General features: G+C 36.1%; 1 protein-coding gene across 9 annotated transcripts in view; it reads left to right on the top strand.

Annotated features, from left to right (window-relative positions):
• Window positions 1–5,856, top strand: part of LOC106065002 (uncharacterized) — a 93,129-nt gene extending 87,273 nt beyond the window's left edge. For all 9 annotated transcript variants that reach the window (XM_013223717.2, XM_013223714.2, XM_013223718.2 and 6 more), the window contains one exon: window positions 95–5,856. In XM_013223717.2, the coding sequence (XP_013079171.2) occupies window positions 95–1,180 (1,086 nt within the window). In that variant the 3' untranslated portion in view covers window positions 1,181–5,856. The remainder of the gene's footprint in view (window positions 1–94) is intronic.
• The last annotated feature ends 20,254 nt before the right edge of the window (window positions 5,857–26,110 follow it).

Genomic DNA, 26,110 nt, shown 5'->3' with positions numbered 1-26,110 from the left:
CTACCTGCCTTAAGTATAGTTTACTCAGAAATAGCATATAATATTATTCAAAATTTGTTGTGCTTCTCAGTTCTCTCATTTTTGTTGTCTGCAGGTGACGCTGCTCACGTTTTGCTTGCTTGGTCTCATGTTTGTATTGACGTTTACTGTCCAGCCTGTGATGGCCACCAACAGCGATGAACTCGCCCCGAACAATAAATCGTGGATCGAAGAGCAATACGACCACGTCATATTTCGATCACAGAAATGCCAGAGAAAGCCAACAGACGATCTGGCGAGGGAGCTACGAATGGCTGAATCAGGCCTGAGTGATGACCAGTTGATCTCTGAGAAAAGAGATTACCAGCAAGACGACCCTGGGAACTTAACCCCAGAGGGCGTTGACTTAGACTCGATTGACAACCGCCGACTGGCGGAAACTTTAGAGAGAGACATGTATATATATGACACCAGGGATGATAAAGTCTTGGAGGAGGAAGACGTTTTAATGGACAGAAGGACATGGTTGCCCAGAAGGAAGGTTCTTAAACGCGGGTTAGCACGTGCGAGATCTATGAACAGGAGACTTAAACAGGAAGTAGAAAATGACCGCTCTGCAGAAGGCGTTCCTTCGTCTCCAGAATATCCCTACATGAGAAGACGCCGGCGGACTGCGGATATTCCAGAATCCCCGTCTCTTGGTCTGCCGACACCTTCCCGCGAAGACAGCGAGTTTGAAGAGATCAATAAAGAAAACAGTATAGATAGAATGGCTAACGACGGCCACCCCAAGGAAAAAAAAGAGGGTGACTGGTTGCTGAAGCTTCATGAAAAAAGCCACAACAAAATCCTGCGAAGGCAAATTAAGAAAAAGATTCGGAAAAACCCGAAACTGCTCGAGAAGACGCCTTGGTCTTGCACTTTAAAAACTAGTACCATGAAAAGCCCGCTAACGTTTCCACGTTCGTATACCGAGGGCGAGTGCACTCAACAAAAGAAATGCTTCTATAATCTGTACGTGTGCCAACCGCAAAAAATCTCCATGAAGTATTTGTATAGAGACAAGACCCGTTGCAACCCATTGCCCAAGATTTCCAACGTGACGGTCTTCGAAGAACGATGGGAGATCGGAACACGCTACGTGACTGTGGGTTGTAACTGCGTCAGTGCCATCTCCAAACAGACCAAAGTGGAAGGGTAGACCCTCGAAACGATTCAATTGTAAAAACCTTATTGTTGTCCCATTCAGAGAATGTCATCCAGTGGTATCAATAGCCCCATATGAAAAGAAAATTCCAAGCGTTTGTTCGTGAGGAAAAAAAACGATAGACAACTTTAGACAACTTTACTTTCTAGACAAAAATCAAATTATTTTCTTTTCTTATTCCACCTACTTATATACTAATTGTAAGATTCTGTTGAGTCTTCCAAGCATCGGGCAAATCTAAAACTTCTGAGGGCATTCCTGGTGAAGAAAATCAACAATTGCTATTGAGGAAACTTGAAAACAATCGGGTAGTCCCGGAAAATCGGGTACTCCTACAAAATCGGGTATTCCTAAAATAAGATCGGGTATTTAAAAAAAAACAAACAATACATTTGGTGTTACCACAAACCCACCAACAGTAGCTTCATTAAAATGATGTAAGTAAAAAATATACTGTAAATTTCATTGTGCTCTGTACGTAATGTAATCTTTTTGTTCAATATTATCCATGTGAATATGTTGAACTTGGTTTCAAAGTTGGCACAAAGATGGCCGATGACTTGATCTGGACTCTCATCTTTAGTGCTGTGACTTGTTTCTTCAAAGATCTGTTTATAGTGTTTCCCTGGTATGGATACATTCAAATAGAACAAAACTTCGCGCATTTCCATTGTCATTGATTTCATGTCTTGATGTATACAATCGTCCCACTTTGGATTTATTCTATTCTGTTTATTTAATATGGACGTTGTACATTATGTCTGCAAGGAGACTTTGGTTACCATGGGATTGAGTGAGTCATACAGTGTGAGTATTTATTTATTTGATTATAAAAAATGTATTTTTGTTGGCTGGCCAGTTGTTGTTTTTTTGTGTCTTTTTATCATATTAGCCACATGTATTACAATATTGAATAATGTGTTGCATCTTAGGATTAACTTGTATCCACCGACTTCAGTGCCGACATCGATGTTTAGAAACAAAAATAAGATATTGCAAAGTAAGGGCTTCACCTGGATGAAGACGAGGTTTTCACTGTTACTATTGAAGCCAAAATGCTTGCCTTGAACTAAATACATACTGATAATATTAGTTGCTACTATTATACTTTTTTTTTGTCAAAGATTGGCAATAATTGTAACCTAAAGATATTGACAGCTTTATCTTATCTTATCTTATATAATACAGACGTTACTTAAAAAAAGAAGATGATTACGTCCTACGCGTCATGCATTTAGTCATGCATATTAACCAGCTTTGAAGGATCAACGAAATAATCATGGAACTTTTTATTTGTTAAAAAAACAAAATAATGCATTCTATCTGACATATACTAAGAGAGATAAAATAGAGCCTTGATATTTAAAACCAATAATTAGAGTAACACCATTAGTATAAACACTAAACATCTTGACATTGGACGAAAAAAGAAAGAAAACACTAACCCATAACTTACAGATACAAAAACACAACCTAATAAACTAAAAACACAAACAAAGATAAGGGCACGCTTCTTATTCTCTTATCTAAGACCTATTCGCACAAGTGCTCCTTGTCCCTAGTGGCATCAGAACATGGAACGGGTTGCCTGAAACAGCCAGGAAAATCAACGACTGTTAGATTTAAATGCTACGCAAAATGACTGGATGAAAAACAAAAAGTATAAAAATTGTTTTGAGACCTTTAAAACAACATGGAGCTGGCTGCTGATGACAAAGAATCACTTTAAAACAACATGGAGCTGGCTGCTGATGACAAAGAAACACTTTAAAATCTCAAAACCTCGAGGCTTGAAAGGGAACATAACAATATATTGAAATTAGGACAGAAACAAGAAGAGACTCTTTGAGAACTAGCGCGTGTACAGTAAGAACTGCTACGAGGTATGTCTCTCACTAGCCACAAAATGTTGACTATAAATAGTGAGCTCAGTGTAAGCCAACTCTATCCAAAATAGAATAGTTTCTTATCAAATGATTGCATAGGAGAGAGCAAAGAGAACTTGTTGGAAGAGAAGTAGAAGAGATAAGAGTAAAGAGAGAAATAATAAAAGAGACAGATTGTGTGTGAGACAGATTGTGTCTCAGACAGATTGTGTGAGACAGAGAAATTGTGTGTGAGACAGAGAGATTATGTGTGACAGATTGTGTGTGAAACAGGAACATTGTGTGTGATACAGGAAGACTGAGTGTGAGGCAGCAAGTGTATAAGATAGGAAGATTGTGTGTGAGACAAACAGATTGTGTGTGAGAAAGATTGTGTCTGAGACAAAATATTATTTGTAAGTTTTTGTGTTCCAAATATTCTTCATCAATCTGAATAAATGGCAATTTTTCTGAGTCTCAATTTTAACATAAAGCTTTGTCAATGGTACTATTGTATTTCTATTTCACCAGTTATATTGTAAAAATCAATCAAGCAAATGATAATATTGCTTTTCTGAATATAAATCACACTTCAAAGTTGAATCGGTTTAATGTAAATGACACCATATAAGAATCAGAAGTCAGGAACCTATATTTATATTGTATATCTCATAGTCAGCAATCTGTCCAACACCACATTTCAACTTTACTATTTTGGACCTCATTCATATCTCCTAGTTATACTTTTGAAATGCGACAGTTTTAATATCCAAAACCTCTAAGCAACCGAATCATAATAGAGATCGTAACTGTAAGAATAATTAGGCTCATGGTAGCAATGACTTTCATAACTTTGACAATACAATCGCCAAACGATTAGCCCAGCCGTCAAACTGATGCACCGACATGTGGTAACTGATCCAAAATGTTTTCTTTGTACTATTTGACATAATTTGTATGACTGTACCAAACAACTAGCATTCCAGAGTCTTGTTTATGGTCTCTCTAAACAAAAAGAACACTTCAATGAATATTTAGTTGCCATTATTAATTGTTTAGGTTTTTCAAAAAGAAATAATGCTGGGATTTATACCATAGACAAATTGCAGATTCAGATTCGATTTTATAACTAAAAATTTTATAAACTACAGTTTACTTAAAGAGTATTTTGTTACCAAAATCAATATTGTTGTCATCTTTCGATACAATGTCTGACACTAAAATCCTGGCCTATATAATACAACGTTTCGTGTGTTGAAAGGATTTTGTTTCCATTTCAATGAATCAAAAAACAAAATATTCATTCCATTAACAAGTTGATACCAAATTTTATTTTTAAAAAATATGTTTGCATCCTTGTGGGATGTGGAGATATTATGTCTGGCACTTGTATATGTGTTAGACTTTCATGTTACTGTCCAGCATTGTAGATTGGTGCAGTGGAAGCACTTCCTTTATTTGTTTTCTTAAATTATTGACCATTTGACAACTTTAAAATGTCCAAAAAAGTTTTTTATCCGATCTCTTCATCACATAGCCTTGAAACTATTACTATTTAATATAGAAGAGGGGATAATTTATGCAAGATGAGATTTAACCATTTTTTTTAAGGATTTCTTTTACAGTAGTTTCTTACAGGCTTCAGATTGATAAGTTTTCCCTCCTGCAACGCTCTTTAGATGCTAGGTTATTTGTCAGAGACGTTCATCCGAAAAATAATCCCGGAAAACGCCGGGTAGCTCATTCTAGATAGTGAGGATGAGTTCAACTTAATATTTAATCCATACGGTACTCAAATGTGTTGCATACTTTATATATATATATATAATCTATATATGTATGTATAAATATCATATTTATATATATGACTGTAGGTAAATTAGGCTTTGTTTTAAAAGAAAGCTGCTATAGACCAAGTAAATATATCAACATTGAGAGTGCGTTAAACATTGATTTAATGTTCTTTTTGTATGTTATGTTATTTATTACTGATTAAACATCACATGAACTTATTTTGTATTCATTATATATATATAATATGTATAAATATATTTTATCTTAAATTAAAAAGATGTTAAAAATGATAAGTTTTGTGTTACACTGAAAGAGAGATCTGAAACATCCAGCTGAGTCATAAAAATGCGACGTCTTTTAAATCATACAAATGTGACGTCTTTTAAGTCGTGCAAATATGTCGTCTAGTAAATCACACAAAGTGACATCTTGTAAATCATACGAATTTGACATATTTTGTTAGTCATACAAAATTTGCTTCCTGTAAATGATACAAAAATAACAGATTGTAAGTCAAACAAATTAGACGTATTATGCGTCATACAAATTCGACGTCCTATAGATCATACAGTTGCGACGTCTTATAAGTCATACGAATGTGACGTCTTATATGTTTCTATGTCCTAAAATGTTATGTCGTATAAGTCCTACACATATGACTGGTATTTAGAAAGAAATAGTAAAACTTCTCGTTGAGTTGTACACATTTTTGAAACATCGAGTCTTGAAATTAAAAAATAAAATTCTGCAAAGAACTCTTTCAGAACTTCCCCACAGCCAGCCACTGACGCAGCTGCAGCCAGTAGACACAGCCACTGACGCAGCTGTAGCCAGTAGACACAGCCAGAGATTATTCTTCAGTTGTAACTTTAGAAACATGCTCTATTACCGGTATTCTGTTTGTTATAGTTTAATAACATTATTTTGTTGTATATATATTTTTTCATAGGCTATAAATATTTTTTGGTCTTGAAAAAAAAATTAGAAAAAAATAAAAACACACATTTCTTCTGATGTTGTTGTTATATTTCTATTGTACAGGAACATGTTTGATGTTGTTGTTATATTTCTATTGTACAGGAACATGTTTGATGTTGTTGTTATATTTCTATTGTACAGGAACATGTCTGATGTTGTTGTTATATTTCTATTGTACAGGAACATGTCTGATGTTGTTGTTATATTTCTATTGTACAGGAACATGTCTGATGTTGTTGTTATATTTCTATTGTACAGGAACATGTCTGATGTTGTTGTTATATTTCTATTGTACAGGAACATGTTTGATGTTGTTGTTATATTTCTATTGTACAGGAACATGTTTTCGTTTTTTGTTGTTATCGTTATTGTTGTAGTTTCTTTTTCTTATTCTTCATCTTTTTATTTGGAGTTATTTTTGTGTTTCCCGCTGTCCAACTGTCAGTATTATTGTCACAGTTCGTCAACGTCTTTTCTCTTGCCAAAGTGATGTAGGCAATTTTTTCTCTTGCCAAAGTGATATAGGCAATCTTTTCTCTTGCCAAAGTGATTTAGGCAATTTTTTCTCTTGCCAAAGCGATGAAGGCAATCTTTCTCAAAAGGCAAAACAAATCTAAAAAAAAAAAACAATTAAAAAAAATACTTAAAAAAAAATCACCGCACAATTAACGACACCTTTCAATACTATAATGTTCATCTCCTCTTTTCTCTATGAAAATAAACTTATTACCATTAACTGATTAAATAACTGGTTAATTTTATCATTGACTTATGTATTGTCTTTAACAATGAATAATTGTGAAACATTTTTCAACTTAATCCGAGAAGTGGATGTGGTAGAAAACACGTGTCAAAGAATCATACACACACACAGACACACACACATACACACAAGGCTGAATGTTCTTTTCCAATGCCTCAAGAAATAATTGTCTCAACAGACGAGCTAAAAAATCAATAAGTGAAACTCATGTATTTATTCTGTATGGTTTAAAAAGCTATATCAGGGATTCTATGCCCCTTTGAGCGCCCATACAAACAAACAAACCAATCTCAGTTCTCATCTGTTCCTCGCTCGACTTTCCTCGAAGGGGTGCTGCTCCTGTAACAACAATCCATCCACTGTTTCTCTCAGCAGCCGTTCTTAGCAGAATATCAAGAGTCCATCCATCCAGCTTTTCTTAGGAGGACCCTTTCTTCGAAGCTCCATCCACTGTCCCTTGATGAATGACTTTTGAAAGTGAGTCAATATGATCGAGCCAGCTCAGCCTTAGTCTCTTCACACTATTGAGTTCTCAATAAGGTCAACCAGCGTGTTCACGTGTAAAAGTACAAGGCCGTTTGTCTGTTTCTCCTGGTATCAGATGCCCAGCATTTTTCTTTAGCATTGACTCTCTAAGGCTTGAAATCTTTTTTCAGCCTTCAGTGTCCAACTTTCGTAACCATACAGAGGAATAGAAACCACAGTTTTAATTTGGCTCTTCCTTTTAGGGATTCTTTATCTATTGTTATGTTCCAGATATTTATGTTAACCGTAGGCCACAGAAACAGATGACCTTTACATCAACTCCCCTATAGACCGCAAGGTCTGAAAGGGAAACTTTACTTTACTAGGTATTTTTAGTGTTAATAAATTACTCACTGTTAGGTACGAATTTAGATTTTCGACGCAAAACAATTGACGGACTGTGTGCAACCAACTAGTAATACAACGCATCTGTAATTCACCCGAACAAAACACGCAATCTTCTTTAATCAGGGGCGGACTGGGTGTCAAAATCGGCCCAGGCGTTTCTATACCATCCGGCCTACAAATTGTATATCATCCAAATCTAGGTCTACCTGTCCTCAAAATCATTATGTTAAGTGTGATAATGTATCGATAACTGTACGCATGTGCTATATCTTTAAAAGAAATATAGGCTTTACGTTGCCTTATAATCGTTAAGTGTGTAGAATGAAGCCTACTAATAGTACTGCCTACGGATGTATGATGAAGCCTACTAATAGTACTGTCTACGGATGTAGGCTGTTACATCATATTAAAAAATGTGTTAATTGTGTAGATTCTGTAAATGATTTTTTAAACACGACGCTCAGGGAGTAACTTTTATAAAAGAATTTTATAAAACCTTTAACAATTTCATACATGTCATAGTGATATCTATGCGGCCCTTTCGTTGGTCCTACCGGTCCATCTGGGTACCGGCCCACCCGGCAATCGCCCTAATGCCCATATAGCCAGTCCACCCCTACATCTTCTGATTACTTCTGAAAAGCAAACGCTTTACTACAGTGGCGACTTCGTTGCAGTGGAGACCAAGGGAATACACTTTGTATTAGTCAGCTGGACTCGATCTACTTATATAGCACTCATACTCAACCTTGTTCACTGAGAGCTGCTGGACAGACAGGGCACGCTGCGGCACATGAACTGAATGACTGCCTGGTCCTGTGGTATGAACCCTGACTTATTGTCTCGATAGGTTCGACTGCCATCCCCTTCCGTCCGGCGGGAGGTTTGGGCTAGGATATAACAATCTTCATTTCTGAAAAAAACATCTTAAACATAGTAAACAAACAAAGAACCATGAACACAAACACACATTCAAACAGTCAAACTTTGTATTCCTAATCCTGTTGAAAAGATTAAAACATTAATTTAAATATAGTCACATTGACAAAATACATGTTATAATTCCAGCTAGTTTAGCATTACTGGTGTCACACTGGAGAACTCACAACAAATAATGTCAATGCTAGACTTATTTATTGCAACACAAATGTAAATCATCTGATAGACTATGTCTTGATAGCTACTGGAGATGTAATAAATAACTGAATATTGTTTTTTAAAAAACATTTAAAGACATTCAGCTAGTAAACCAACTCGCTCTTTACATTGTGTGTGCTACCAGAGTCAAGGAATGATCTACAAAATCTGAATTATTGCTTCGAGTTTCTCTTGTACTCATAAACCGATTAGAAATGAGCTTTTTATAGATAAAAAAAAAAGATTCGCTCACCACTTGCAACCAAACCACTCACAAGGCACACGAGGTCTGCAGAAGGTCAGTACAAGATCAGCGCAATCCTTGAACTCAAAGATACATTTGACAGAAATGTCACTCCACTCATTACTACATATAGAGCTCAGCCCATTCTCTAGCGAAAGGTTTCAATCTCTTAGGCTTAAAAAATCTTAACATTAGAGTTAGACTAAGTACTAATCGAAAAAAACAACAAAAAAAACCCACAATTTTTCTTTCCTATGTTTTGTTTTGTTTTTTTGCCGCCCTTTGCTTGCCCTTCTCCGATGGAAACTTTGATCTTACTGGAGCATTAAGACTAGGGCACTGAGATAATGTAGGGACCACACATTTGTACACCCTCACTTTCAGACCTGGGCCCTCTACAAAGCTACACATTAAGCCTAGGTCAGACAAAACCCCCCAACAAAGCAATCTAGGCCCTCAGCATCACACAGCCACGTAGGAGCACCCTTCAAAACACAGGGCTGGAACCTCTGCGAAACACAGGGCTGGAACCTCTGCGAAACACAGGGCTGGAACCTCTGCGAAACACAGGATGTGATCCTCTAAAAAAACACAGCTAGGATTGGGCCCTTAACAAAATACAGCCTGGATTCGATTCTCAACAAAACGCAGACATGTCTGGGTCTGCAGCTATAAAACATACTAAATATCTAAAAGGTTGAACATATTTAATATTATGTACAGAGAGTTTATTTGACAAATAATATATTCAAGAAAATTTGTCCTCCGAGCTAGTTTATCTGTCCTGACAATAAAACTAGTCTTGAACATGTAATGCAATCTTTCCTAAAGAAGCCGCACTGCACAACTAGTGCAGACATGGAAAGGTTCGAAGTCAAACACATTGTTTTAAAGAAGAAGATAAAAGTAAAGCGTCTGTGTCAGACACTGGCGGATTCAGGGGGGGGGCGGTAGGGGCGATCGCCCCCCCACTCGGCCGACCCCCCCCCCCAGGGGGGGGTGGCGGACGAATTTTAGTATAGAATTCACACAATTTGTATACGAATTCATTACTTATGTTAATAATATATACTAATTATTTATATTTCAACCTATTTTTAGATTATTTCGCCCCCCCCCCTCTAGTATGTTGGCCGATTTGGTGGGGTCGGGAGGGGGCGATGGTATCAATCCCGCCCCCCCCCCCCCCACCATAAACTTTCGAGTGGGGGGGGGGGAAGGTCCAATTTCTTTGTAGAAATCACAGCTTGCTAACAGAATCAATTAAATATCTATGTGATTAAAACTTGTTATTGATATTTTAACCGATCTTTGTATTATGTCGTTCCCTGTTTGCCAATTTATCTCTACTGCCCTTCCCACCTAAACCTTTTGAGGGGGGGGGGCGGTCCTACTTTAATGGAGAAATCATAGTTTTTGAACAAAATTAGTTGAATTAATATATAGATTTATATTATGTCGCTCGCCTTCTTGTATCTTGGCCGTTTCGGTGAGGTTGGGGGAGTGGGAAATTGCATGTACTGCCCTTCCCACTCTAGCCCTCTGAGTGGGGGGGGGGCGGTCCTATTTTTATGGAGAATCATAGTTTGTGAACAAAATTAGTTGAATATCTATATAATATAAACTATATATTGATATGTGAACTCATTGTATATTATGTCGTACCAGACTCTAATCTCAAATTATATCATTAGTAAAATTTAAATGAAAAAGGGTTGTACCAGGTGGGAGGGGCGATTCATGCAATCGCCTTTCCCCCATCGGACAAACCAATACTTTTTCTTTTTGTATTACAGTTAGGAAATTACAAAACAAAAACATGTCACTAATATAATTTATATATACTATAAATAAATTCTTATATCGAGTCGCCACACCCATATTCTTTAATGCCAAATACAATCTTTAGCAGAAATTATTAAAGGAGCGAGGATTAATCGTTTTCACTCTACCTCCCCCCCTCCCATTTTCAGACAGAGATTATGTAATTTCACATGAATTTATCATAACTATTTTAAGAAAGACTTTGCATTAAAAAAATTAGAATTCAAACGAAATTTTTCAGTATAAGAGTCACGATTGAGATGAGTTCTAAACCCAAATCATTTTTTCATAGTCGCCTTTTTCTAACCTTTACTCAATCTGATATTTTTCTAGTTAAATAAATTTGGGACTATAACTCACAATCATAGACATATATAAATATAGACTGGCCGAAGGAAGTAACTTCATGTAGCTTGAAAACATGTATATCTATTGTATTCGGATTTCCGAATTATGAAAAATTGCACGATCTTCATTCTTAGAGATTAAACAAAACACCAGTGAACATATTGTACTACTTATATAGGTTATGACTGAAATAGATATGAATCCTTAACTTTTATACTGCTCATAAATGCTGTATAATAAAGTACACAAAATTGCAAGTCACAAATGTTCGTTTCATAAAACTCTTTAATCGGCCAGTCTATATGCTCACAATTTATACTTTGATTTTATTGAATATTATTTATCGAATAAGGGGTATCTTATCTTTTCAAGGAACAAATCGGATTTTTTGCAATGTATTAAGGGCCTATAAATTCATATTAGAATATTTTTCCAGTACAACATTATTCAAAAGGTCCTTTTTTAATAGTATGAATAATGAGTTTTAGGTCAGGAGAATACGTTTCTTCTGTGAAGTATGCAAGAAAACTCTTTTGGCGGCGGGGCTTCGCCCCTAACTCCATTGATGAATAATGAGTTGTAGATGTCAGGAGAATGCGTTACTGCAATGAAGAATGCAACAAAACGCTTTTTGCGGCGGGGCTTCGTCCCGTACTCCATTGATGAATAATGAGTTGTAGATGTCAAGAGAATGCGTTACTGCAATGAAGAATGCAACAAAACGCTTTTTGCGGCGGGGCTTGGCCCCGAACTCCATTGATGAATAATGAGTTGTAGATGTCAGGAGAATGCGTTTCTACAGTGAAGAATGCAAAAAAAAACGCTTTTGGCGTCGGGGCTTCGCCCCGAACTCCACTGATGAATAATGAGCTGTAAATGTCAGGAGAATACTTTTCTGCAGTGAAAAAAGCAAGAAAACGCTTTTGGCGTCGGGGCTTCGCCCCGAACTCCATTGATAAATAATGAGTTGTAGATGTCAGGAGAATGCGTTTCTACAGTGAAGAATGCAAGAAAATGCTTTTGGTGGCCGGGCTTCGCCCCGAACTCCACTGATGAATAATGAGCTGTAAATGTCAGGAGAATACTTTTCTGCAGTGAAAAAAGCAAGAAAACGCTTTTGGCGTCGGGGCTTTGCCCCGAACTCCATTGATAAATAATGAGTTGTAGATGTCAGGAGAATACTTTTCTGCAGTGAAAAAAGCAAGAAAACGCTTTTGTCGTCGGGGCTTCGCCCCGAACCCCACTTGAAAACCTTATAGCGATGCCCCAGTTGTTTTGTTTTTCACCAAAGGTTGAGAAATGCTGCTTTTTAAAATTCTCTTATATATATATATATATATATATATATATACGCACGTTTATGCATAGGGTTAGGATTTACTGGGCATTAGGGTTAGGGTTTTTGAAAAAAATCGCCCCCCCCACTCAAAAGTTCTGGATCCGCCAGTGGTGTCAGATGGATTTTTTAAGGTTCGAACCAACTCAATCAACCATTTCCAGCATGGAGGCGATGTACATATCCCTGCACGCCAGTCACAGGCCACATTTGAGCCCAAAATTGTCGAGTCCATTGGGATTTTAAGCCTATGAGTCTTCAATGTGACCAGAAGTCTCGAGAAACTGGACTACTCCTTGACACGGGCCGTAGTTTAACTTCGGGATCTTTAGAGCGCCCAATGTTTAACCTATGGGTACCTGACTTTTTCTGGTTAAAGTAAATGCGGTCGGTCGCTGTCCTGGCCACATGATACCCTCGTCAGCCGTCTACCATAGAAAAAGAAGATCATAGATCATCTGCCACATTACCCCGAAAGGGTTACTTTAATTTTGTACTTTTTTAAAACTTCTGTTAAAAAATAAATACGATATAATAACCGGACTATTTCATTACAAAGAATTTTAAAAAAAAATTTCCTATCAGACATCTCTCAATTTAAAATTCTCTCCAAAGATATTCAATTCATATCTAGCCTATTTTTTAAAAATCCAAATTGCTTTTATCTTTTATCACCTCTAAATCTAAGAAATACCAGACATCCATACATCTTACAAGACATTTCAATTATACCAACTCACAGCAAATATAAATGTTAGCACAGTCTAAGTCTGAGATGGAGCTGAACAGATACAGAAATGTATTATATAGTTACACCGCCCACGCAATTATATATATATATATGGAGAGAGAGAGAGAGAGAGAGAGATTGGAAAGACACACGCACATTCATACACAAGTGTTGGTCTTTGCTTGTATCTACGCCTGAGGCTGGATTTCGATAGTGTATATTCGGTAACGAGATGTAATGAAATATAATTTAAAACTCTCTTGCGGTGTTAGATGAGTCGTATTGGTCTTGAATTACTCACGCTCCAAACGATGTTCTATCCTCCAAACTACTCACCCCCCTCCCTCCAACATCAACCATTTTCTCTTTACATTTCCTCGATCCAGACATCGGAACGAATTGACTTACATCGCAGCATATCCATAGATCTCTTCCACTCATAGACTTCTAGTGGGCCCCCCCCCCACGCCTTCCCTGTATCCCTTCTTTTCCCTGCTTGCATAGATACAGTCAAAAAAATGAGTAATTGTAGATAAATTGCAGATCGAAACGAGGCGATAACCCTGACAGGTCGGCGACCATTAGCCACCCCAGCGCCCCATCTTGGTGGATTTGGTTCTCCAAAGTATTTTTTTTTCTGTCTCTGTTGGAGGGGGAGGGTGCCGAAGGTCTCTGTCCTAGACCACGTGACCTTTACCGCGTCGTTAGCGTGGGTGGTAGCAGTTTGCGTGAGTAGTAATGGATTACACATAAATAATAAAGAAAAAAATTGGCATAGCAAGAAAACGAAAGAAAGTAACAGAAAGATAAGAAAAAAAAAGGTTATAGCCAAACACTCAAACACACACATGCAGAAACAACAATTTCTTAGATGTCATTGAAAAAAAGTTTAAATAATAAAGGGGGAAAAAAATTGGCAGCCAAACAGACCAGCAACGAGAGCAAACATATATATTTGTAAAGATTTTCGTCAGAAAGGAAAGATAAGAAATGTCCCAGACCAGAGTGATCCTCTCACTCTTGGACATTCATGGACCTCATTTGTTTCTTTTGTGGATAACAAATCATTTCGATACACTTTATTTGAAATGTCATCTGTCTTGAACCGCAATCAAATCATATTAGAAACAAAGAAGTGATTCCAGAAATTAATGGTCAATTGTGATTCCGAAAATCAATAATAAACAAATGTTGTTTGCGCAATGACAAAGTTTCCATGCCTTATAAAAATTAACTTCGCACATTAAATTTAAATATAAATTTTAATTAAAAAAAATAATAACAAAAAACATGTAGTAAAAAACAGTTTTAAAAAATTCTCCTTAATGAAGCGATTTCTTCGCTCTGAATCATAAGTCAACGATGTATTACAACAAGAAACTTTTTTAGCCCGCACATCTCGCCCCCTCTCCCCCAACCTCGGAAACAATCCTGATTACGCCTATGTATAATTCTATTCAGAGTAAAGAGCATTCTAGTGAAATGATATAGATTTAAACTTGGAACTATTAAAAGACAGCAGTCTAGACTAGAAGACTGGATCTTGTTAGAAGCATAGTATTGATAGTGTGTCTTCATACATTGTAAAGGTATTATATCATTAGTTCCTTGACTTTTTTTGGTAGGAGTGATTTGACAGTTCGCGTAACCAATGCCCTCCACTTTTGTCGGTCAGCAGTTGTTCTTAGCAAATGACCGGCCGGTCCATTCTTTTACGATGTTAAGTCAGTTGTTTTTTTTTGGACGACCCTTTAAACATTTTCTAAAACTAATAAGACGTTACACAAAATGTTAATGAAAGTCTAATCATTTATCTTAACTTGTAATTATCACATGCAACAATCCATACTGACACATGTAGAAGACAATAAGCCAAATTTAATTTTAAGAGCATAATATTTGTACCAGTTATAACGTTCAAGCCAGAGTTGTCACAGTGTCACATTTCTAAGAAAATGGTGACCTTCACTTATCTATATACATTTTCGTGATCGTTGCCCAGGTTCCACGAAACTGCATAAAGATTGATATGAATGTACTTCATAAGATTTATATGAATGCACCATAACTGCATAAAGATTGATATAAATGTACTTCATAAGATTTATATGAATGCACCATAACTGCATAAAGATTGATATGAATGTACTTCATAAGATTTATATGAATGCACCATAACTGCATAAAGATTGATATGAATGTACTTCATAAGATTTATATGAATGCACCATAACTGCATAAAGATTGATATGAATGTACTTCATAAGATTTATATGAATGCACCATAACTGCATAAAGATTGATATAAATGTACTTCATAAGATTTATATGAATGCACCATAACTGCATAAAGATTGATATGAATGTACTTCATAAGATTTATATGAATGCACCATAACTGCATAAAGATTGATATGAATGTACTTCATAAGATTTATATAAATGCACCATAACTGCATAAAGATTGATATAAATGTACTTCATAAGATTTATATGAATGCACCATAACTACATAAAGATTGATATCAATGCATTACAAGTACGTACACATTCATATCAATTTAATATATTTAAGGTTTATAAAAATGTACTACAACATTGTTAGTGCCTGTACACTGATGAGTGGATATTTCATGTTGAAATAGAAAGGTAAAACTCATTGTCATTTCTCATGCAGTTTTGAAAATCAAGCATGGTATTTGCAATTATAAGTTTGAGAACTACTGTCCTTAGATCGAAGGAGCCCGGGCAAGAGTTTAAACAGTTATTTTCACAGCGTTCAAGTCAGATCTATCAACTGTCTCGTGACGTCATTCGGCTTCCTTGCTATGACGTCATGCGTGTCTCTCCCTTGCCCCCAAGGTACACATAGAATGGATGACGGTGTGACTTTCTTTACTAGAGCGAACACAGCAACGCAAATATGGTCTCAAGGGAACTTAGAGATTAATTACGATAATGTCTTAATTGTATATTAAATGTAATTACTTTAGCTCGTCAGTATTGATCCCGCCACCAACTTTGTCAGAAATGGCCTGTGGCCAAAGCTATTACAGATGGTCATGCTGACCAGAAAAAAAAAGTAGATCACATTAAAGTCTCGTAACTAAAGAAATGTGGTCAGAGTTAAACTAAAAGCGTATTTGGCCTATAGAATATGATGTCATCACTTAAAACAATCTAGCTTATTAGAGAGTCCTTTATTCTATGGGCTTGCTCGAAACTTCTCAGTGAAAGAGGTGCAATCTTAAGATAGCAACGAAATAGGATGTATGCCTGATGATGTGGCATGGTGTGACATGCTCTGACATCTCAATGGTCAGTAGTTCAAACCCTGCTTGCCCCCATCTCTTACTGTCCTGCAGGAGGTCTAGTCAAGAACATTATATTTTTTTTCTCTGAAGGCCCTACGTTTTTAACTTATCGAACAAACACAAAATTCTTATGCCCTCGACTTACTTTAGTGACTTCGGTTATTTTATTTATTTTTTTTTTACAGAAAACTGAGTTGATTCAAATCATGGCTTTAAAAATGAATGGAATGTTGTCATCCAACCCAAACTTCAATGGACACAGAAACACCGAGGAAACAGAAAGTCCATTGACATCTCGGTATCCAAATGTTGTCCTCAGTACGAGATGTACACGCTCAAACTAAACCAAAACAAACACATTTCAGTTAAAATATAAATATTCATTTTATTTCCCTAGCTTTTTATTTCCAAGTAAAGGTTTATTAGTTAAATAAAAATATAACTAAATGTCTATAATACAACCTTGGCATGTGCAGAGCGTTGAAGATGTCTGCAGGATCAGTTCTCCTAAACCATTCGGCTGATATCACACTAGTGTCTATTGTATTTTGTGTATACTTCCGGAATCGTCTATCTGCAAGCGTAGTTCATACATCACAGATGTGGTGTTATATGTTGAATTAGTCCCATTGACTAGGTTATGAGCCATCGTTTGAGGGCCGGGGAGGGGCTTCACCTCTTTGAGTATCCATGCATTTTGAGTAATATTTAATATTTAATGTAAAAAACACTTATTTGCCCCCCCCCCCCCCACCTTCAATTGGGTGCCCGGGGGGATTTTCAAATTCTCCCCCCTCCTCCACCTACCCTAGCTACGCCACTGCCCATCTGGTCCTGACAGTGATAGGATCATAGCGCAATGAGAAAGCTAAAAGCACTAAACAAAAACACAATTGGTAAAAAGATTTCAAATTTCACAGATTTATTATTGTTAGTCTAGATCTATTACAGATTTAATTACATAAGTAATCAAATTTTTTTTTCATAGTCTATGATTATTTAAAATCATGATCACAAACTTAAATATTACTATTTGATTACTATCTATTCAGTCGTGAGATCATTCAAAGTAAAACACTATTGGAAATAAGATAAAACAATGAAAAATGGAGCACTGTAATTGGCGACAAGTTACTGACTAAAGTCTCTGTAAGTTACTGACTAAAGTCTCTGTAAGTTACTGACTAAAGTCTCTGTAAGTTACTGACTAAAGTCTCTGAAAGTTACTGACTAAAGTCTCTGTAAGTTACTGACTAAAGTCTCTGTTTTTTATTGTCAAATCAAAGTATAACAAGAAAAAAAAACACACAATATTTTTTTATTTGTAACTTACAGCACTGGGAAGTATTCGAACCAGGGACCTTCGAGACCACGAGACCACTGAACGACTGTCCAGAGCGCATACCACACAACCAGGAAGACATCCACTGACCCAGTGACCTAGCACTATCATAAAAAAAAATAATCTTACAGAATCAGGTTTTCTCACCTCCAAATAAATCTGATAATTTTCCAACTAATTACAGAGCATATGTATGTCACATCGACTTCCCCTCGGTTTGGTTTCCATAGAGACTTCAACACAATTGGAAACGGAAGATTTTGTTTTCTTCTTTCTTTAATCACCTGAGTTTAATTAGACGGCCCCTTGTGGCATGACAGCTGTTTGATAAACAATAATTCAGTAGTTTTTAGGGTATTAAGACCTTGCCCTATGTAGACAGGAGGAAAATGGGTTACTAAGTTAAGGTTATTGGCGTATAATTGACCTTGAACTTATTTCTTGACGAACGGAAGTGCGAACAAGGAAACTAAAGGTTATGAACCAATCAAAGCCAAGAACATAAAAGTCTAGTACAAGTCTATAAGGATGTCAAGAGAGTACGAATATAAAACTAGGAAAAAAGAATAATACGAACTTCAGAGAACACATATATAACACAAGGAACTTCAGAGAACACATATATAACACAAGGAACTTCAGAGAACACATATATAACACAAGGAACTTCAGAGAACACACATTTAACACAAGGAACTTCAAAAGTTACGCGACTAAGACAAGGAACATCAAAGAACACAGACGTAACACAAGGACTTCAAACAATACACACACACTCTTTTTTCTTTTTCTTTGTCTTAATGTATAAATATATGTTAACATATATATACAGATAGATAGATATAACACTGACATGGTTATTACATGACATGTTTTATATTGAACGATGACTCAGAAGATGATTAGGTTAGCAGTTTCAAAACAAAATTATTTAGATTCACGAATCAGGCGAACAAAATTTATTGGCATTTCTGCATTATAGATAATGTGTTTTGAGAACAAAAATATATTCTTATGATCGTAATCGACTGTATTGTTTTGAACCTGTGAATCACTTGAGACTGATCCAAATGCTAAGTGCAAAGAGAAAGAGGCAATAGCTCCAGACAAACATCAGTTGGACTCATGGGTCAATAGCAATTTCATCTAAGTTTTCAAACAAAGCATGAGTGCTTCCAAAGAAAACACTTCTGCTGGGGGGATGTGACTTACTGACCACTGTACCGCTCTCTCGTCCCACGGCCCAACGTGATGGAGTGACCCGCACTGACCACAAGAAATGAATTCTTTCTATCCAAAAATAGCCAGAAGATTCCTGTGCTGTAAAAGCAAACAAGTGTATCATCAGAATCCCAGTTTGAAATAGTTCTAAATTTAGAATATCTGGATTCTATTTCGGAAATGAAAATTTTGCGAGAGGGGGTATTTAGAAAAAAAAAAAGGAAAGAAACTTAAACATTTTTTTTAAATGTCTTATTTGTGTGTTCTTTTGTGTTTTAATTTATTTCTAAAGTGTTTTACTAGCAATAACATTTCATACAGCAATGACTGTTGTTGTTGTTTTAACTTGCAAAAATGTCTTTTGAGTTTTACCTTACTTATAAGAAATGTTTGTTATTTAAAAAAAATACTTTTAGTCTTGCCAATAATGTTTGAAGTTAGAAAAAAAAATCAACAATCAGATCTTTTAGGATGCAAGAGCAGAAACAGTTCAAAGAGGGAGACACCTATTTATAGACACAAAACATATCATTTTGTACACCAGTTTGGAACAGAAATGACTTGTTCGATCCGAGACTAAAGAAAATACAGATACTAACTTCTGGAAGGGATAAAATGTCAGTGTTGGATATAGAACGGTATATTGTCGATGTCAGTGTTGGTCTAGAACGGTGAATTGTCGATGTCAGTGTTGGTCTAGAACCATGTATTGTAGATGCCAGTGTTGGTCTAGAACGGTGTATTGTAGATGTTAACTTTGGCATATAGAATGGTGTATTGTAGATGTCAGCTTTGGGATATAGAACAGTGTATTATATATGTTAGCTTTTTAGTATAGAACGGTGTATTGTAGATGTCAGTTATGAGGTATAGAACGGTGTATTGTAGATGTCAGTTTTGAGGTATAGAACGGTGTATTATAGATGTCAGTTTTTGATATAGAACGGTGTATTGTAGATGTCAGTTTTGAGGTATAGAACGGTGTATTGTAGATGTCAGTTTTGAGATATAGAACGGTGTATTGTAGATGTCAGTTTTTGAGGTATAGAATGGTGTATTGTAGATGTCAGTTTTTGATATAGAACGGTGTATTGTAGATGTCAGTTTTTGATATAGAACGGTGTATTGTAGATGTCAGTTTTGAGAGAACAACGCTGGAAGAAAAAAAAAAGCCAGAGAAAAAATGCAAGGCCAATGACACTAGCTCCAGCTGGAATAACCTGCCCAGAGTGAGGCCGAACATTCCTTGCTCACATAGGTCTCACCAGCCACATGAAGAGGCATAAAACCCCAGTGAAAAGCTCTAAGCCCCTTGGATGACAAAGTGGTCATCATCGAACCACGATGGACGAACTATGTGTGTATTGTAGATGTCAGTGTTGGTATAGGAAGGTGTATTGTAGATGTCACCTTTGAAGTATAGAAAGGTGTATTGTAGATTTCAGTGCTGGTTATTGAACGGAGCATTGTAGATGTCAGTTTTGGGGTATACAACGGTGTATTGTGGATGAAAAATTAGTTTAAAAACCTTAAATATGATTTCAATGTAAAAATCTTACATTTTTCTCAATATTGAGAAAGTAATAAAAAAGCAGCAATTAATTTTGTGTTGTCTGTCTGTCCGTCCATCGGTCACTTTTAGGTCTAAAAGAATTAGAAAAGTCATAAAAAAAAATTCAATGTCATGATATTTTACAGCTTGCAAAGTTACGGTGCAAAGATTACTTGATATTTTTCAAAAACGAATCGTTTTGTTGCGAGGCGTTTTTCATTTCTTAAAAGTATTCCACTTTTAAAACTATTTATAATAATAGTAAATATTATTGATTTAGGCGTTTGTTTATTTGGTTGTTTTGTAAGATCTAGCGAGAATTTACCGATTAATTTTTTTTGGTTTGAAAAAAAAAGCATACTATTTGTGTACATAAAATTTTAAGATTTATAAAGCTCTGTTCGAATTTATTTATTACTAGCGTATTATGTAATTTTTAATAGAATGAGGCTTGACCATGAGGCCATAAATAAGAGATTGGCCATTCACCAACCGTCTTGTTCGTAGGCACACCATCAATTCGATGGTCATTCAATCCTATCCGTCAGGGAATGCTCAGACTGAACTTTATCTTCCTGACAATCAGTTCGTTGAATACTTATGATACACTTATGATGCAATTCAAATAACAACAACACCAGCAGCAGACCAAACAATTTCATCGCGCGGGCAACACTTTGGCCCAGTATACGTCAATGTTTTGTTTGGATGGAGATAGGATTCTGTTGTTGTGGATACCTTGTACTTCATATTCGTGCTGGAAATATTGCTTATTAAATAGTTGACCCTCAGGTGGATCTTTCAGGGGCCACAACTGAGTTTATGTTTCACACAAACTCTTACAAAAATTTTTTTGAACATTTTTAGTTTATGGTTCTATCGGATCTTATTATTAAATCGTATAGGGTTGACTCCTTTGGAAAGATCAATTACTAATCAACTAACTAATGTAATAAAAACATCAAATAACAACACTAATAATAATACTCAAATTATTCAAATATTCAGCTTTCGTAATAAAATCTAGAATTATATCTATTTGAGATACCATCACTGATTTCATTAAGGAATCTCTACATGAAAATTTGTATTCAGATTCCTTTGATCTCGTAAGTACTCGCTAAGAAACGGCTTTAATAGATTTGCAATGGGGAAGCGGAAATTCACGAGACTTCGCAAGCTTTCTATTAAACTATTGTATTTAATTTTTGGTATTTCTAGCAGTCTATATAAAAAATTAAATTAAAACTTAAATTCAAATGTTCAAAAATTAAATTAAAACTTAAATTCAAATGTTCAAAAATTAAATTAAAACTTAAATTCAAATGTTCAAAAGCACAAAAGAGAGATTTTTGTTTTTTTTTGTCAAATCATACTTACTTTTTTTTTTCCCTAATCAGGAAATAGGAGCATGAACGCGTATCTTTGTATATACAAAATAAAAAAAAATAATTGAATTATTGTTTGGATTTCCAAAAAAACAGTACATTCACACAATAGCAAACCTTTTTTCTTAAATTATTGACACCTTTTTAAATCTATAAAGCTGTATGTGGTCTTTATGATACAAAAGGGAAACTCCTATCCAAATTATTCTATGACAACAACAACAACAACAAAGATAAGATGTGTTTAAAACAACATGAACTTTTGTTTCTGTCTAGGTGTCGGTAGAGATGAGCCTGTTGAGGCCATTTTGATATTCACAAATACTATGCGAGGGTGAGGTTGTTCAAGACGCAGTCTATCTAGAGATCATCTTGGTTCAAGACGCAGTCTATCTAGAGATCATCTTGGTTCAAGACGCAGTCTATCTAGAGATCATCTTGGTTCAAGACGCAGTCTATCTAGAGATCATCTTGGTTCAAGACGCAGTCTATCTAGAGATCATCTTGGTTCAAGACGCAGTCTATCTAGAGATCATCTTGGTTCAAAAAGCAGTCTATCTAGAGATCATCTTGGTTCAAAAAGCAGTCTATCTAGAGATCATCTTGGTTCAAGACGCAGTCTATCTAGAGATCATCTTTTGGACGGTGTGATATTTTCATCCAACCTGTGAATTGCACTATCGCCGTCATTCTTGTGTCCGTCTGCATCCCACACAGAGCCATTCTTGTGTCCGTCTGCATCCCACACAGAGCCATTCTTGTGTCCGTCTGCATCCCACACAGAGCCATTCTTGTGTCCGTCTGCATCCCACACAGAGTCATTCTTGTGATTCTCGTGAATGTCCGTCTGCATCCACACAGAGTCATTCTTGTGATTCTCGTGAATGTCCGTCTGCATCCCACACAGAGTCATTCTTGTGATTCTCGTGAATGTCCGTCTGCATCCCACACAGAGTCATTCTTGTGATTCTCGTGAATGTCCGTCTGCATCCCACACAGAGTCATTCTTGTGATTCTCGTGAATGTCCGTCTGCATCCCACACAGAGTCATTCTTGTGATTCTCGTGAATGTCCGTCTGCATCCCACACAGAGTCATTCTTGTGATTCTCGTGAATGTCCGTCTGCATCCCACACAGAGTCATTCTTGTGACTCTCGTGAATGTCCGTCTGCATCCCACACAGAGTCATTCTTGTGATTCTCGTGAATGTCCGTCTGCACCCCACATAGAGTCATTCTGGTCAATTTACAAGCAAACATTTTTTTAAGCATTTCATTTTTCATTTGATTATTTAGACTATCAAAAGAAAATCAACTCATCTCCCTTAGATTCTGATTTTTGCTTTTTTTTTTTCCCCTTTAAAGAAAGATTATTTGATTTATTTTCTTTTGGACAGACAGAATCACGCATGTGTGTTTGTGTGAAAACAAAATAACATTCAAAAGAAAAGGTGAAAAATATATGTGTGAGTGAATGAGTGTGAGTGTTAGGGAGAAAGATATATATATATAGAGAGAGTATAAGAGATGGAAAGAGAGAGAGGGAGAACCATATATGTACTCTCACAGAATGTATAAATGCCAATAAAAGAAAAGAAAAAAGAAGAGAGATAACTCTGTCATGTTTCTCTATATAACTATCCATCATAACGCCCCCAACTGTGCCACCTTTCCTGCTCCTCCCCGAGTAGCGGCCCGTGTATACAAATATTGTACTTTTCTCTTTCATCTTCGCGGCCACTACTTGTGATGTTTGCCATCGTTTGGCTGATTGGAATCAAGTTGTTAGATGTTGGGAGAGCGGGTGAAGGAAGGGTGCTTTTTTATTTTCATTCGACACCCACACGCCCACATACACCACACACACACACATTTCGGCCGATGGCTCACATGTTTCAGGAGCCATTGGTCAGCAAACATGAAATGAACTGGAATGGATACGTTCTAGACATGGCTGGTTGCCAGTATCGTCTCGACCGCACGTTTCGTGGGCGTCTTATTCAGGACTCTAGTCTTACTCGGTACCTCTTGGTTTAGAAATTACTACATTTTGACTCGATTATAACTTTTACGACTTTGATGAGAAATTATCACATTCCTACTATTGACGAGTTCGATTAGAAATGTCTATATTCTTTCTCTATTCTAGTGTACGCCTTTACTGCTGAATTGAGTGTCAGGACAAAATTACTTGTAAAAGATAGAGTGTCCTCTTGTAAATGTACTAATACATATATGTGACTCGATTAATTTTTTGTCACACTCAACTTTTGCGTTTCTTGGGAGAGGGGGGGGGGGGGGAGAAGCACTAAACAATTATTGAATCCTGGCCCACTGATACATTGATAATCCGCTGAAAATTTCAACAGTCTTTTAAAACTTCTATTCATGCAGTACTTCAACTTCAACACTTAGAATAGTTCAAAGATGGACGTTGTCCTAAGCCCACATTATCCTAGTGAGTTGCTGACCTCGAAAACTGAGACACTCTAGTCTGATTGGAAGTTCCAAAAAGGGAGGTAATCTCGACACTTACCAATATCAACAGGAGTAATCTCTCGGACTTCATTTTCTCTCTCGAGATAAGTCACTTTTTAATAAGAAACACGACATAACAGGAAGTGACCTCTGGGGGTTAATCCTGGGATAATGACTTATTAATTTTCATCCTTGTATACAGTTAACACAGGTAAAAAACTTTTGAGTCGGGAGGTAATGTCTACATAGGGCAAGACTTAAACAAACCCCTATTAAGATTCATACGCGTAAAAAAAATAGTTCTTTGTTCCAAGCTGTAATCGTATCATTTTGTTCTCGACAAATATCGCAACTTAGATATTTGGCTACTGGAAAAAAACAAAGCTCAGCAATAGTGTCAACTGAGTTGATCAGCTTCAAGAAACATGTTTGACGCTCTCTCTTTGCTAACTGCTTAGACAGGACAAACACGCACGCACACAATCATATAGACACACACCCACGCAAAGAGAGGAAACAGTTTTCTTATCTTCTTTGATCAAACAACACACTCAATGAAACACACACACACACACACACCTCTGCCTAACATAAACCAATAAGATAACAAAGGTTTTAATTCCATGCAAACTTTCCATAAAAACTAATCCGACAATTTCAGACCTGAGTCTGTGGTGGTCCTACCTAAAGTATCACTTGTGATACGCTCTAGACTTAGCGGTTCCCAACTGTTTGCATCTAATGAACTCATTTATAAAACTGTATCAGAATGTTTTGTTCAACAAAGAGCTTGTGGATAAGATGAAGGCGTAGCAAGTCTGGCAATGAAAAGCCACTTTCTATAAGACTGATCAGTGGAAAGTCAATTTTCTTCAAAATTCTTTCAATAACAGTCGCTTTTATTCTATATTTAGTAAAAAAGCCAATTTTTCTCTTTAGTTCGAACGATGAAAAGCCACTATTTGCTTAATTAGCCATGATGTTGCCTTTAGAATAAATACATTTTATTTGAATTACATTTTCGTTATATGACAATACAAATAGCTGGCCAAATGTAGGCAAAGAGTTTTCATGCAGCACCCAAACAAATTAGTTGGGCTCGACCAATCCTTACCCAAATGTCTTACTCTAAAAGAACATGCAATGAATTGTATTTATAAATGATCAAATGTTTTCATCGAAGCAGGACGTATTGGTACAGCCGTATTGGAGCAGCCGTATTGGAGAAGCCGTTTAGACGCGATGATTGTTTTGGCGTAGCCGTATGTTTGGTACGGGACGTTAAGGAGCAACATGTTTTAGCCACTTTATATATGTTTCGTTTATTATGATTTTGTAGCATATCACTGCGATATATGTTTTGCATGTGGGTTTTGTGTTGTATGATATTTTTATGAAAAGAATAATAGTTGTTTATGTTCATTATATTTTGGATTTAAGTTTATTGTGTCATTATTGTTATGTCACTAACATTATAAAGTTGTGTCCAAACACACAGTGAAACAATCAAAATATCAAAAATCAATAAAAAAAGAAACAAAGCTTATCTAAAGTCAAGAACTCCACCCTTAAAACTATTTCTATCAATAATGTACAAGTTATTTCCATTATTAGATTTCAAACAAAATGAATGATTATCAATAATTAATTGACTAATTAAATATTTTTAAAAAATTGATTCATGTAATTAATAATTGTTTGAAGTATCAACTTGATCGGAGAATGGTTGTGGGGGAGT

The sequence above is a fragment of the Biomphalaria glabrata genome, chromosome 5 (genome assembly GCF_947242115.1).
Source record: "Biomphalaria glabrata chromosome 5, xgBioGlab47.1, whole genome shotgun sequence".
NCBI lineage: Eukaryota > Metazoa > Mollusca > Gastropoda > Planorbidae > Biomphalaria > Biomphalaria glabrata.
The sequence above is the reverse complement of the archived record's forward strand: the minus strand, read 5'-3'. Positions and strand labels throughout refer to the sequence as shown.